We start from the raw sequence: 15,559 nt of genomic DNA on the forward strand, positions 1-15,559 counted from the left end.
AACAGAACTACAGCTCGGTGTTTATGGAGAGTAGGGACAAGGCAAGGCAGCTGGGAAGGTATGCTCGAGCTAACTTAGTTACGACCTAAGTGTCCTACACTAAGGGGCTTTGATTTTATTTAGGTGGTTGTTATGGGTCACTGAAATATTTTTAACAAGAGTACAATGGCAATGAGTGAAATAATGCTGAACTTTAGTGAGAATCCAGATAAGGTAAGTATTGTTCTGTTAAATATCAATATGATTTTGAGTGAAAAGGGCCATCATGGTGAAGGAAGCAAGGAACCAGGTGGCAAAGGCACCTTTGAGAGATAATCTAAGTGGTTTTCCATGCAATCCTGGCTGGATGGAGAAGCAAGCAAGAGGCATTGCATGGAAGAAGTGAGAACAGAGAGCCAAGGAGCTGAAAGTGTAGCCAGAAGGCAAGCTCAACAATGGAGGAGTAAAATGGGCTGCCAGGTTTAAAGAGGCCAGAATCACCAGGGAAACCGTTTTTAAACTCCATATCCTTCCCTTTCAATATCCTGATATGTCAATTTGTCTCCTCACTCTACCTGGAGGATGAAGGAAATATATAAGTCCAATATATCCCCCTTCACACACAGCTCCACAATCACACCCCCTCTGTGCCTCTCCCTATCCTCCCTCACTGCCACATCCATTTGAGAAATACAGATTTAGAGTTTTAATATCAGGAGGTAGGAAGCAGGTGACAACTACACAAATGGGTTACTTAAGTTTAGAAAAGTATCATTCAGCCTTTCAGCAGTGAGTGCACGGTCCACTGTCCAGCTTTATATTTCACCTGAAAGATAGAGGCATTTCCCATCCTCCTCCTGATTTCTTAGGGAAGTCTGATGATAGTATTTTTTAAATCGAAAGTCATTATTAATAATCTTATTCATACAGTATGATAATTTCATTAGCAACTGTTCAGTAGATCATTTTTCACCCATCTCCAGGGTAACAGCATTTCTGGTCTCATAGCAATGCATTAAAAATGAATGCTACCTACTGTTGACACACCTCAGGCAATTGTTAAATCGTAAGTGTAGGTTTTGCTACTTAAATGAAAATTCTTCTGAGGGTTTTTATTATTTTGATTTTAGAAAGGAAAATATTTCCTTTTGATTTTGTGGAACCCAAACCAGAAATTTAAGTAAAACATTTTATTAAGCCAAAGCTTTCTTTGTAATGAAAAAAATAGTTAATGATTTTTAATCCCCACAAATAAACAGGCAATATTTTCAGATTTCATTCACACCTGCTCCCCAATACTGCCACCAAATAACACTGAACTTTGTAATATGGAGAACTCATTAAACTTATACAGCTTAAGAGCTCAACACCTCTGGGGTGCTGAAGGAAGAAATAAATAAATAGAACCTAAAAGAAAGAATAATGAAAAACTCCAGTTACCATGTGTATGAAAGCTGTGTTATTTGAGGGAGTTGGTTAGTTTAAGGAGTGAATAATACAACACAATTATTCTACAAACCCCTAACAAAAAGTAGCCATTTTGAAAACACTATTTTCTGTAATATAATATCTATAGCATTTGGCAGAAGCATTTCTTTTTTTCCCAATAATATTTTGGAAAAGAACTCAATTAGTAAATATACAGAACAAGAACACAGTCCTAGTATTTATAAAATTATTTTCACACAAAATGTTTCAAAAATGTCTTAATTTGTTACAAGTTTTGCAAACAACACATTAATATTTCCTTTCCCTTTTGCAAAAATAAAAATGAATACAATTCAGTTTACTTAAAAATATTACTCATACAGCATCTGCACTGGAGTTACCCTAAGGACTTGGCGTAACATGCTGATCCCCACCCAGGGGACTCTGGCTCCACAAGTCAGAAGTGATGCCCAGGAATTTGCATGTTCACAAAAGCCCCAGAGTTGTTCCGAAATAGGTAGTCCAAAGACCACCCTTTGAGAAACATTTTTCAGTATGTTCCTTATCCAGAAAATGCAGCTAATTGCTTCTCAATCTAATTATAGCTAATCTCAGCCACTCAAAACCATTACTGACAATCAGAACCTGTCCACCTTTGTACATGATTTCAAAACATGTGACACAAGCGCTTCCTGAGCAAACGCAGGTGCAAACAGTTTTCACAGAAAGACCTGCTACAACAGCATCACTGTAGGCGACACGCAGGAGAAGTGGCAGCTTCTGCAGAGCTGTGATCAATGAATGCAGGTAAAGTGTTTCAGCAGCCTCCGGAAAGACACCAGGTGGGCCCTTGACAGGACTTGCCTGCAGTTGTGAGGCACTTGGTTTCTGCTTCTGTGTGTATGTCTGGGAGCACAAAGGTGAGGATTCACACCCCCAGGTGTGAAAAGAACCAAAGCTCCTGCAAGAACTTTGTTATATCTGCTTGGTATGAAATCGATAACTCATGTAACAATAAGCAATGCTCCAGAATTCATTTAGAAAGCTGAAATAGGTTCTTTTAGACATCATTAGGACCCAGCAGTAGCTCAAGTGCACTAAAACAGTTGGGTTCCTGTGGCAAGGCAGGTCTAATGGGACTGAGGGTTAAGTACAGCAAGGGGTGTGTCATAAAGGTCCTGTAGGCCCAAGCCTCAGGGACTCTCTAAAAGCAAATATCGGTCCTACTTAAACAAAGCACATAAATTCAGTATAATTTTGTTTCATACTCTTCACTGAAATGTTCAAGGGAAAGCTAAACAGAATGCAGTAATACTGTATTCTATCTTCATATTTAATTAAAAAGAGAGCTAACAGCACTTCCAAGAGGGAGGTCATTCCTTGTTCAGCACAAGATTTCTCCGTTCGAAGCTATTTTGAGAATGGGCAATAAAACAATTCAACATATAAACACTTACAAAAGCTACCATTTCAGAAATGCTACTGATGCTTTAGCCAACAACTCTAAAGATGTAATAGAAATGACAATCCCTGGAGGCAGCCAAAAGAGAATCAAGAACATTATCCACTGTCAAATTTCAATCAAACCCACCATCTTCCTCTTCCCTCAGAGTGCCTGGGGGCACCAACTGCCTTCAACAGAATTGTATCATAGAAAGAAAGGTTTATAGGAAGAAAAGGTACATGCAAGAACTTAAATAAAAATGTCTCAAAGTTCAAGAGATCACATAATCATTTTGTCCTGCATACTAACTCTATGAACAACAGAGGATGATATCCTACAAAAAAAAACTAACAGAGAATAGTAAAAGATGACAGCAGGTTTAAAAGAACCTTACAAGTTTTATGCATTTAAAGAGAACCACACAAAGGTGAGTTGTGGGCAGATGGCCTGGTTTCCAGCCCAATGAGTGCACAGTTGGCTCTCTGGGCAGGATGAGCCATTCAGCTCTGCCTATGTGAAAATACTGAATCTTCAAATGCACCTTTGGCTTTTTCTCCTTGGAAAAATAATTACAAATTGGGCATCAAGACATCCAACAGTTTTCAAGTAACATTTACCACACACAGTTGGCTGTGCCTGCCTTAAAGCCCACCCACAATTTCATTTTCAATTAATAGCTCCTCGAAAGGCAGTAATGAAAGCAGTTGCTAAAGAGCATTCAGATGTCATGAAAGACTGCAAACCCAAACTGTAAATAGCATATTATGAGTCGCCTGTCACCACCATCAACTCCCACGGGAATCTCGCAACACGTGGCTATCACAACCATCTGCTCAGCTCCTACCAACACCACTGCAAACCACACAGCCACCCACCCACTCCCACCTCCCACTCACTACCTGTCATGTACAGATTTGTGTGGAGATGGGATTGCTGTGAGCAGATTAGAATGCAGAACACACAGAGGCTTATTTCATGTTCTGCAATTAAAATCTGACCACATGCAGATAACATTTTATCATCAAAAGAGGAAAAATGTAAAATTAACACAAAAATGAAGTCTTTAATGAAGAAAGGGAGTTCTGTCTAACCTCATCCATCAACTATTAAAGGCAGAGTGGCTAAATCTTGTTACAAGAAAAACATGTTCCTTCACCATTCAATCACAAATAGTATAGGAATTCATGGCAGGTAGAGCTGAAAATCATATCTACACTTTGTCTGTCTTACTCCTCTCTACAATATATGGGGTTTAAATGGCCCTTGATAATAAAATTTTGCATACACATACCTATAAAAAAATCCTTAATTCAGGATTAATGAACTTCACTGTTTTGTGGAATAATTACTATAGTTCTCAGGATTGCTGAAGCTGAGTTACTGGCCATTCCTTTCATTGCAGTTCCTTTTCCAATGTAAGCCTATTCTTTTTCTGTCCGTTTTATTTTATGATAGTCAATGTGCTATGTCCATTTTTAGTAATATTTACTAAGTTTTAATTAAAAATTATACAAGTCACTTTGGATAAACTTTATTAACAGGCACATCACTCCAAACACATGTCGAGTATTATTTATGCTCACTCTAACTAGCATTCAGGGCTGACAACATATCCCAGACAACAAAGTAAGGTGTCAAGAGACATGGAATAAAAAAGTGTAGACCTCAAAACATAAATTATCACTGCTCCCAAATGCCCAAGTTAAAACAAACAAAAAAAGCAAAGCACCCTTCATATAATTTATTATATTAGTCTTAGGTTTCCAAACAAGTACCTCCAGTATAATGCACAACCAATTCTGAACAGCAATAAGCCTGAATTGGGGTTTCCTCAATAACTGATGTTAAAACCGGCATTTTATGTTATTTCAATTCAATCAAGATTCTAAGAGCAATTTTAAGCCAATCTTTCTTCGCCTAATTCTTTATTATATGTTTTATTCTTATTTCTGTAGTTTTAACAAAGGGAAAAATGTAATGTGCAACTTAAATTCATAAGAAGAAAAAAAATTTATTTAATATCTGTAATTTTCATGTGACTACGCATTTTTTTAAATATTTTTTATTGATTTCAGAGAGGAAGGAAGAGGGAGAGAAAGATAGAAACATCAATGATGAGAGAGAATCATCGACTGGCGTATGAGTCCGCAACCTGGGCATGTGCCCCTGACCAGAATCGAACCCGGGGCCCTTTCAGTCTACAGGCCGATGCTCTATCCACTGAGCCAAACCAGTTAGGGATGTGACTATGCATTTTTTTAAAAAACAAGTGAAATCCCAATTAACATATTAAACTTGAAACTCTGAAGTATGAAGTAAAAATGATTTAATTGCAGCTTACATTTCTTGACTCAAGGTACCCTCAGTCATTTAACATTATAACAAAGCAAAATTCATATATACTTTTATTACTAAAGTTCCTAATTATATCAGTATTCCAAGTGCTCTGATTTTCAGACATCTGTAGGCTTTAGAGTCAAGCTGGATAAATACCTGTGTGATTTCAGTCTGGATTTCCACCCAAAACTAATTAGCAGTTCTTCAGAAATGTGACTTTAACTGTGTCTGTTTAATCAAAGTTTTCCATTATGAATCTTCCTTTGCGAGTTAATTTCTACTAATAACAAATCTCACAAAGTCCTCAGACAATCTGAGTCAGTCCAACTGAAATAAAGGATCAGCCTCTGGTAGTAAATGCACTCAAAGGAAAAGAGCACGGTGAGAAATACTGCCCCATTAGGAAAAGTGGAAAGTACAGATGGTGGCTTAGTCACCTGGACTCTTCTGTACTAACACAACAGAACTCATGCAGTAAGAGGCACTAAGCAACAATCCATTAATTTAGAAATTCTCCTTAAGGCCAATTCTCATCTCAAGGTCCTCTCCCAGCTAAGATGGTCAGGTTCAGTTACTTTATCTGATAAGAGGCAAAGATAGGGGAAAAATAATTGTGATGTATGCAAGCATCTATCAAGATAGAAAAGCAATGGCAAATATCCTTAGCACAAGTTTCTGAACAGATACTATGGCCACTAAACACTCACCTATCACCCTTTACCCATGGATAACACAACAGATGGCATTTTTTTGGGCTAACACAACTAAGCCGTGCTTCTTTCTCCTACTAGGAATGCATATCGCTCCTCTCCTTTAAGTGTCTTTACAGAGCCACTCAGTTAGACTCCAAATCTAAGTTACCTTCCGACCTAGTATGGTCTTCCTTTTCGGACCTCAACAGCATTATGTATCTCTGCGTTAGTCATACTTTTAAAAAATATATTTTATTGATTTCATAGAGGAAGGGTGAGGGAGAGAGATATATAAATATCAATGATGAGAGAGAATCATTGATCAGCTACCTCCTACACCTCCCCTACTGGGGATCAAGGCCACAACCCGGGCATGTGCCCTGACTGAGAATCAAACCATGACCTCCTGGTTCTTAGGTCGACAGTCAACCACTGAAACAAACCCCAGGCCATTAGTCATAATTTTAAAGAAACACGGAACTCAGAGGAAGGGGCCTGAGAAACGTCTCATTTTACAGATGGGCAGGAACAGACCATGAATTGTTCAGGGTTTCATAGCAGCACATGTGACTCTAGGAACATTACAAATAAAAAGTATTAGAGCTTTATCTCAATTATCAACTGCTTCCCTTTCCATTAGAAAAATGACACTTGATTTGGATAGTATATTTTGGCATCAACACTGAAGATAAGAAAGACCACTTATTTTTAAATCCCTTACAAAGGCCAAAATCTGATACATTTTTCCTTCTCCCTGATTCATAACACGGAGTCAATTAATTACTTTTCAAATACTTTAAAACAAGGATAGGTTTGATTTCTCTAGCACAAAAAAGCTGATCATTAGGACCAATAGCTACTCAAATTTGAGACATAGAGTCCTAGCCTTCCTTATGATCATAAACCATTTTACCAGAGGACAATGTAGAAAGGAAAGTTTTGAGGACAGAGAATAGAAAAGTCAGGGTCTGGGAATAAGAGTGTCAAGGATTAGGAACCATGGCTTAGTATAGGCTCAGAATAAAATTGTATTTATTTATTTATTTGTTTGTTTATTTATTTATTTATTATTTAGCCTGAAAGGGTAAGAAGCTTCTGCTTACCCTGTTGGGAGGGAGGACCTGGGGGAGAGGTGGTGGTTACACTGCAACCTGTCCACTGGGAAAAATTACTTTTCTCATATATCTCACACACAAGGCATGACTTGGGAGTCACAAATACCACAGGAACATCACCGTTTATGGAACATAGCCCTTCTTCCCCCACCCCACTCTGTCTGGAAAAAATAAATTAATAAAAATAAAAACCATCATCCAAATGTGCTTGCTTTCAAACTTTCCAGCTTTCTCTGTTCTCTGACCTTGGTATTTTATTCAGTTTCTTCTTGGGCCTTCATAGGCCATTTCTATGACCAAAATCACTGCCTCTGACCAACTTCTCAAGTAATTTCTAGAACCCCTACATTGTAAGATCCCCTACATTCTATGACCTGGAGTTCTCTTTCCCTTCATGCATAATCCTCTTCTCAGTCAAGAAAGGCAGAACATTCAGAGATAATAAGCAAGCCAAAGAAATCTGGGTCTAAACCCTGGCTCAGTTCAATCCCTCACTGCTAAGTGGCCTGAGATAAGCCACTTTATCTCTTTGAGCCCCAGCTTTCCCATCTGTACAGTAATCATATTACCTACTATGATTATTGTGATAATTACAGATTATACCACACAAACTCTTATTGAATGACTATAACATGGCATGCATTAGATAAATGTTAATAATCCTACATAATTAAAAGCCTAATATGCTAAGTGTCTGACCGTTTGACCGGTCACTATGATGCACACTGACCACCAGGGGGCAGACGCTCTGACAGGTTAGCTTGCTGCTGGGATCTGGCCGATTGGGACTGGTCGAGATGAGCCGAAAATTCCTTGAAGCCCTCCCGCAGTCCCTCCCCGCCCCCATCATGCACCGGTAGGGTCCCTCAGCCTGGCCTGGGCCCTCTCACAATCCGGGGGCCCTCGGGGGGTGTCGGAGAGCCAGTTCTGACCCGATCCTTGCAGGCCAGGCTGAGGGACCTGACCAGGGCACAAATCTGTGCACTGGGCCTCTAGTTACTAAGATAACTGCGAACTGGCATTTCATACCAGGACACGTGTTCCTTTAGAAAAGCTGCCCTGTACGTCAAGTTTGGGGACACTTCTTGAGATTATTCTGAGTCTATGTTGAAATCTATCACTTTAGATGTCTTCTCAGGAGTATATCCTTTATTACCCATCAGGTTGAACTCTAATCCCAAAACATCCACTAGAATTTATTGAAACTTTTGGTCCTTTTAAACTTTAACTAAAAATCATCACCAAAAAAATATATTCTTGATGCTTTATACAAATTATTTCCAAACTGGCCTTACCAGGAACTGTCTAAGACTACAAATCTGTGTGCCTCTTGCCCTAGAGATTAATTCATTAGGTCCTAGAGAGGGGCCAGGGATTTGTGTTTCAAAAAGACTTATGATATGATTCTAATGACCTGTGAGGTCTTGGAACCACTGCTTTATATGATCCCAGATCTTCCCCCTCTGCAGAGAAACATGTGCAAACTAGAAATTACCTGTTTAGCTTCTAATTAGAGCACCTGCTCTGTTTCCTTCAAGTGGTAGTCAACCCCACCCAGTAGTCCCGCCAAAGACAAACAAAACACACCCAGGACACAGGTAACACAGCAGGCACTAAAGCCTCTGGATTTGTGCAGAAAAACTGCTATAAGCAGCTTTGTTTCTCATTATTAATCTATCTCATGTGGGGATTTCCACAGGCAGAAAGGCTCTCCAAATGCCAAGAGCTACGTTTTCTTGTGGATCATTGAAACCTAATTATTAACAGACCAGTAAGCCTCACAACCAGACTTTCCTAAAGTCAGAAGATCAGAAAGATAGTCTTGAATTATGGGCTACAGAGAGCAACTAAGGATCCAAAAGGCAAATTCATTTCTTCACTGCTGCTCTCCCACATGCCACAATACCTGAGCTTCCCAGGAAGATCTAAACCTCTGCAAGGCACTGCTTGCATGTAGATAACCATTTTTCGCACCTCTGAGCCTTTAGATACACTGTGTATGTGATCAAATCGGCCTGCTCTGTTTGTCCTAATTATGAGGATATCTCCCCTACCAGCTGGTCTACCTTGACTACCATCAAGACAAGACTTCAGTTAGTCTGCCTGCCCTGAATGCCAATCGCAGCAGCATCGAGCTTTGTTACACAGAGCACATCTGACAAAAAGAGTACCATGCTGAAGTTTCAAATCATAACAAAAAACACTGAGCTTGGTTTGGTATACTGTTTCAGAAGCAAGCACAAAGCTCTGCAGGGCAGCCTTCCAGCATCCCACATGGATATCTTCTCCACCTGTTAGGAAGAACCACTGAGGAACAGGTACCTAAGGAGGGGAGTTTTCAGCCATAGAAAAGAACAAAGCCACGCTTCCTCACCTGTCTGAGTCCCTTTGGCATCTTCTTTCTCTTCCCAAGGTGCTGGCAGAGATTGCGGTCATTTTCTCGATCTGAGCTGTAGTGATGTGGGTGGCTGAGGCGGCTCTTCTTGGAATGAAAGGACAAGCCGTTGGTAAGTGCTTCTCGTTTCTTCTTGGTCAGAGGGGTCTGGCGTTTCTCCACACGTTCCTGAGGCTTAAGTGCTACATCTTTCTGCAGAAGAGAAGAGAAGGGAAGGGAAGTGGTGGTTATATAGGTATCTAGGGTCACACTCAAAATATAGGCTAAATGACTTTACTAAAAGGGAGGGTGGGGAGGACAGGAAAGTAGGATATGAGAATACTAAAAACTAAGAAACTTGGCTCTCAATTTTTCTTAGTTCCTAATGCCACCACAAATATTATCCTTTCTATTCTTATTGGGCAAAAAAAAGTCAACTAAGCACAAAGTACCTGTCCATTAAATGTGATTTCACTGCTCCTGGGACAGTGGCTTTCTATTTGATTCTGTGCTGGGTCCAGGACACAATATTCCCCAAGGAAGCTTAATACACTCACTTCCCAAGAAGGTACATCAATTATGTTTGGGGGAAAAAAAAGTACTAAGTGCATGCACTATTCAAAAACAGCAGCATAAGACTGAACATCCCAGAGCCAGGTGGATGTGAGCCAGCAAGAAGGAAACTGTCAATTCATACAATTAAGATGTTTCCTTAATGCATTATATTTTCACCACAAGTTCCTCTGAGCATCCGTAATTCCCATCTTCATTGCAAAATGTAACAATATTATCACCAAGATCAAAAGCAACTTTTCATTTATTCCTGTGTGTGGTTGGGGGTGGAGGAAAGGGTAATAGAAGGGTAATGGATGTTCTGGAATAAAAAGTAGCATCTGTAGAAACTACAGGCAAGAATTTGAGGCCACACAACTTAGTAAATTATGTGTCTGCAGGCAGCTCAGGATATACTGAGATTCCAAAAGACCTGGGTTTGAGCCCTGACACATTATACATTATGAGACTTGGAGTAAGTCACTGCAATTATGAGCCCATGTGTGAAATGGGCTCAATGATGACCTGATTCCAAAAATGTGAATGTCTTTTAATCCCTGAGAAATGTTGTCACGTGAAACACTAAAATTAAAAATATTTGGCACTGCCCTGACTGATGTCAAAGTGGTGAAAGCATCAGCCCCTGCACCGAAGAGTCACAGATTCAATTCCCAGTCAAGGGCATGTACCTGGGTTGCAGGTTCAATCCCCTGCCCAGGTTGGGGTGCATGCTGGAGACAATCAATCGATGCCTTTATCTCTCTGTCTCTGTCTCTCTCTGTTCCTCCCTCTCTACCCTCTCAATCCTACCCTTCTACTCTCTCTAAAAATCAATGGAAAACACATCCTTGGGTGAAGATTAACATAAAAAAAATTGGCACTATATCATTTGTAAATGATTGGATATGAAACTCCTCATCCCCACCTAATTTCTCTGTGTCTATAATCCTAAATGCACATTTAAAAATAATATAAAACCAAAGCAAAAATTTCCCTTCTCAAAATTCCACTCTTTCCTCTCTGTCATAGCCATTTTTTTTATATTATTAAATTTACTGGGGTGACATTGGGCAACATAATCAGATAGTTTTAAGGTGTGGGTTTCTATGATAGCCAATATTCTTGAAGCAGTTATCTATTGTACTGTTTCTACTACTATATCCCAACACTCCCCACTTGACTTACACAGACCTCCTCAGTAACTTTTCCTAGATAAGCCACACAACAATTGTTTGGGACCTCTGACCTTTATGACTACTTTGCCTTGGCCTCAAAAGACCTCCCTTCCATCGCTCTCTCTTTTCTAGTTTGAGAACTTTTTGTAGTGCTGCCTATTCAGGGAGACCTTTATATAGTACAAAAAAGCAATCTTCTCGAGCTTTCACTCATTTAACAAATACATTTTGGGCACCTAGTATATACCAAGTGCAAACTCATCACTATAGTGCTAAGAAAACAATTTGGGGAGGGGGGGGAATCCCCAACTCATGGAGCTTAGAATTTAGGAGACAAATACTAATCAGATCACAAAAATGTGTAATTGTCAACTGAACTAACTGCTCTAAAGAAAAAGTAAAGGGTATAAAATTGGGGGAAACAAGCTAATCCAGAGGAGGGGGTTGTGGCTGAAAATATGAGTGCCATTTGATCTAGATTTGAAAGTCTGAGCAGAGAGAAAAGATTGTGCAAAGGCCCAGAGGCAGCTGGTAGCATGATTCCTTGCAAGGACAAGGGCAAGGGAGTAAGTACTGTTTATCTCAGTAACTCCAAAGCTTCACATACAGAGTCAGGCCAATAACAGGTGGTACCTATATTTATACTTGCTAAATAAATAAAAAATAGGACAAAATATACAAACCTACAAACCATTATATATATACACACACACACACACACACATGCATGCCTAAGCAACCATTACGACCAGTCGACCAAATGGGTAGACTGGTCGCTATGATGCACACTGACCACTAGGGGGCAGATGACCAATGCAGGAGCTGCCCCCTGGTGGTCAGTGTGCTCCCACAGCCAACCTCCCATAGTCCCTCCCCGAGGCTGGCCGGCCCCTATCAGCCCTGATGGGGACTGGGCAAGACGGCCCCAATCAATGGCCAGGACGAGGGACCCCATTTGTGCACAAATTCGTGCACCAGACCTCTAGTGATTTAGCCTCTTACACAGAGTAAAGCAAGCTAGAAAAGTTGATTAAAGCAGAAAACCAAGAAACCTAGCAGGCAATGATGGCACACAAGAAGGATCACAGAAAATAGCAAGAAGCCCCAGAAAAGAAGAAAAGCCTTGTCCTTGGAGCAAAAAGACATCAAAGATAACAATTTTATAAGGCAAATGAGCACCTCTGGTCTAACATCTAGCTGCTATCACTACCGATGATTTACCTCTGCCATTGAAGAGGTAGGCCTCCTGATGCAATGAGAATGTGGTGAGACGTGTTCAGGGGAGGAGTTGAAATCAAAGCAAGTGTTCATGGCCATTGACTCCACAGTCTCAGAACCTTGTACACTATGTCTAACACCTGTTAAATGTTCAATAAAGACTGCTATATTTAGTCCTTTGCCCAGTGTCCACTACCAGCCAGCTATGTCAGACATCTGCTCAGCTCACTGCTTAGTCTCACATGTAATCATGATAGTCAGCTATCATGAAAAGACAATGCTAGCAGAAGCAGCCAGGTGAGTTCCATCATGGACCACTTCTATATAATATGATTAAATTGTACACTTCTAAGAATAATATATAAACTCAACACAGGGTAACACACACACACACACACACACACACACCTCCTTTCTTTGTGATATAAACCGTCTATTGCCCTGCATCACATGTATGTGGAGTATCAGATTAATAAACAAATGATATTTAATAATGTATCAACTGGGCTTTTAAAAAAAAAATTATGTCTTTCTCTTTAGAGACCAAATCTTTCGTACCAAAAGTGCTCCAAAGTATATTGAAAATTATGTGCAATTCCATACAAATGTGAATTAATATTTGAGAGTATGTATAATTTTTTCCAAATTCATTTTATTCTCATGTAGCTTATTAATCAAGGCATTCTCACTGTACTGCAGAACAACTACATAGAACAAATAGACTCCATGCTGTGACATTAGCTTGTAAGAGACCTGCTGAAGTCTTAGCAGCAGCGTACAATCATCTTAGCTCCAATTAATATTGAGATTTTCAACTCTGGAGGGTGTAGGGAGGGAAGGGCAAGAGAGACCAGAACAAAGTGTGTGTAGAGTAGAGGGTTAACAGGTAAAGAAGAAATGAACAGTGTTTTAAAGGTTTTTAGTATAGAAGAAGTTTACATTTTCAAACACTAGAGATGATCTTTATTCTTTCAAAGATATAGTTATTGTTTATAAATTACTATATATAGGCCCTTTAGTACAATTCCTGAATAAAACAGGCCATTATTTCTTTATTCCCTCTATAAACATTTACTGACTGCTTACTATGCATACATTAAAATAATCGTTTAATTTTCATTGACTGCCTTGTGGCAAAAAAATGACAAAAACTTTCCACTATAAACAATGAGACTAAAAGACAAATAGATTTATTATAAAGGCAATCAGCCTTTAATAGTCTAAAGAGCTCTGCATATGGTTACATACACGTGTATACATAAACATATAAACAACTTTCAATCTTTTTCTTCTTGTGGCACATATAAACTAATTAGTAAAATTCCACAGCACAGCAAAACATATGAAATAGAAAATAGGTATAATTTTGATTCATTCACACCAGACGGCTATTGTTTTGGCTGTTGTCATTTTTTATTTGGCAATCTAAGGGAAAAGTGGTCAGTGTCCCTGACTAAATAGGAAGATATCACATGTTTTATGGCACACTGGTTGAAAATTGCTGATATATCTATATCTATATCTATATCTATATCTATATCTATATCTATATCTATATATCTATATCTATATCTATATCTATATCTATCCACAAACCCACCAACAACAAATTATTAGCAACTTTTTAAAGAATTTCCTTAAAGAAACATAGGCAGTCTATAAAATAATGCTACATGCAATATGTGGAGTAAAACTGTCTAGTTTGTAAAATAACTTTTTAGGATCAATAAAAGAGATTTTCAAAGGCGTGATGATGTATTAGTCTACCATGACCTAATCTTGTGATTCTCAATGAAAATTAATATCCTTCAGAATTACCTTCATTGCTCTTTGAAAATAAGAGGACTGTGCCCCATACTCACCAAGGAAAGCATTTATCAAACAAGCACTGGGAGGGAATGTAAAGGAGGGCGGAGGGATAAGAGAGAGATCAGGAAAAATGCTTTAAGGCATTCATCTGACAATCACAGTAGAAGCAAGCAAGAAAGAAAGCCAGCGATCTAACAACAGAAAGCTGGCTGTGAGGTCAAAAGACTTAGACGTATTTGCTGGCAAAAGAGGAGGTAAATATATACGCCATGCACAACAGATGGGAATAAGTTTCGTGAATAGTTATGTGATATTTCCGTCACTGGTGATGGTGGGCAGGGTCACAGCAATGCATATGCTGAGAGTCTCAGAGACCAACTAACCAAAATAAGTGATCTTGCTCTTGACTTCCCTTATCCCAAATTCCAATCTTCTGCTCAAGGTTTCCTCTGCCACTCCTGAATTTTAAAACGAGATGGTTCAGTGCTGTGCAAACTGGGGAAGAGTAACAAATGCCAATGAGACACTATGTGGGCTGCAGGGCTCCATTTGCTGATTACAGATGAAGCCAGAGACAACAGAAAATGACGGCATGATTTGTCTGCCTTGTATGAAATGGGTTTTAGAAAAAAAGTCTCCATTTAACTTTCCAACCAAAGTAATCTAAGGGCAGCCCATCAGTTACAGAGCATCTGTGGTATGTATGCCTGCATGTGCCCATGTGTACTCATACTGTGAAAGAGGGGTGCAATTTATATAGAACCTCTTCTATTAATTATCTGATCTTAGGGACTTCTATAGAAAATAACAAAGAAGACAAAGTGGGGGGATTGCTGTGCCTGTCACCATCAAAGGACACACTATTGGTTGTGTGTGACTGTCATTTTAGTCTATCAAATCCTTTGTTGGTTTATTGCATTACATTTGTACTGCTTTGAATGCTTCTACAAACACTGATTCCATACTTCTCCCAAATGCAAAAGAAGTGAAAGAGTTTACAATGATCATACAAAGTGGTTCACATCTTTTAAAAATAAACATCAAATTAGCAACTATGTGCCAGATACTTTGTCACCTGCTAAAAATATTCTAAGTAAGGATCAATGAACTCAGGCTGCTTAGTGACGGTAACAAGCAAATCAGTGAGATGTTTTAATACTAAAGTGGGTTAGGTGAGGAGCAAAGAAGGTGTTCTCTACTGCTACCTTCCACTGCATTAAAATCGCAACCCTGTATTGGCAAAAAGATAGAAAAATCAACCAATCCAACAAAACAGGGAGTCTAGAAATAGACCACACACACACACACATATATACACACACACAACTGTTTTTCAGTAAAAATGCAAAAGCAATTCTGGGGAGAAATGATAATCTTTTGAACAAATGTTGATGGAACAAGTAGATATTCACATGCAAAAAAATTAATTTTATCTA

General features: G+C 39.1%; 1 protein-coding gene across 1 annotated transcript in view; it reads right to left on the minus strand.

Moving 5' to 3' along the window:
* Window positions 1-15,559, minus strand: part of LOC129148813 (autism susceptibility gene 2 protein-like) — a 523,371-nt gene that overhangs the window by 219,119 nt on the left and 288,693 nt on the right. Inside the window, exon 2 of the mRNA XM_054714820.1 lies at window positions 9,370-9,582. Within this exon, the coding sequence (XP_054570795.1) occupies window positions 9,370-9,582 (213 nt within the window). The remainder of the gene's footprint in view (window positions 1-9,369; window positions 9,583-15,559) is intronic.

This window comes from Eptesicus fuscus, chromosome 4 (genome assembly GCF_027574615.1).
Source record: "Eptesicus fuscus isolate TK198812 chromosome 4, DD_ASM_mEF_20220401, whole genome shotgun sequence".
Lineage (NCBI taxonomy): Eukaryota > Metazoa > Chordata > Mammalia > Chiroptera > Vespertilionidae > Eptesicus > Eptesicus fuscus.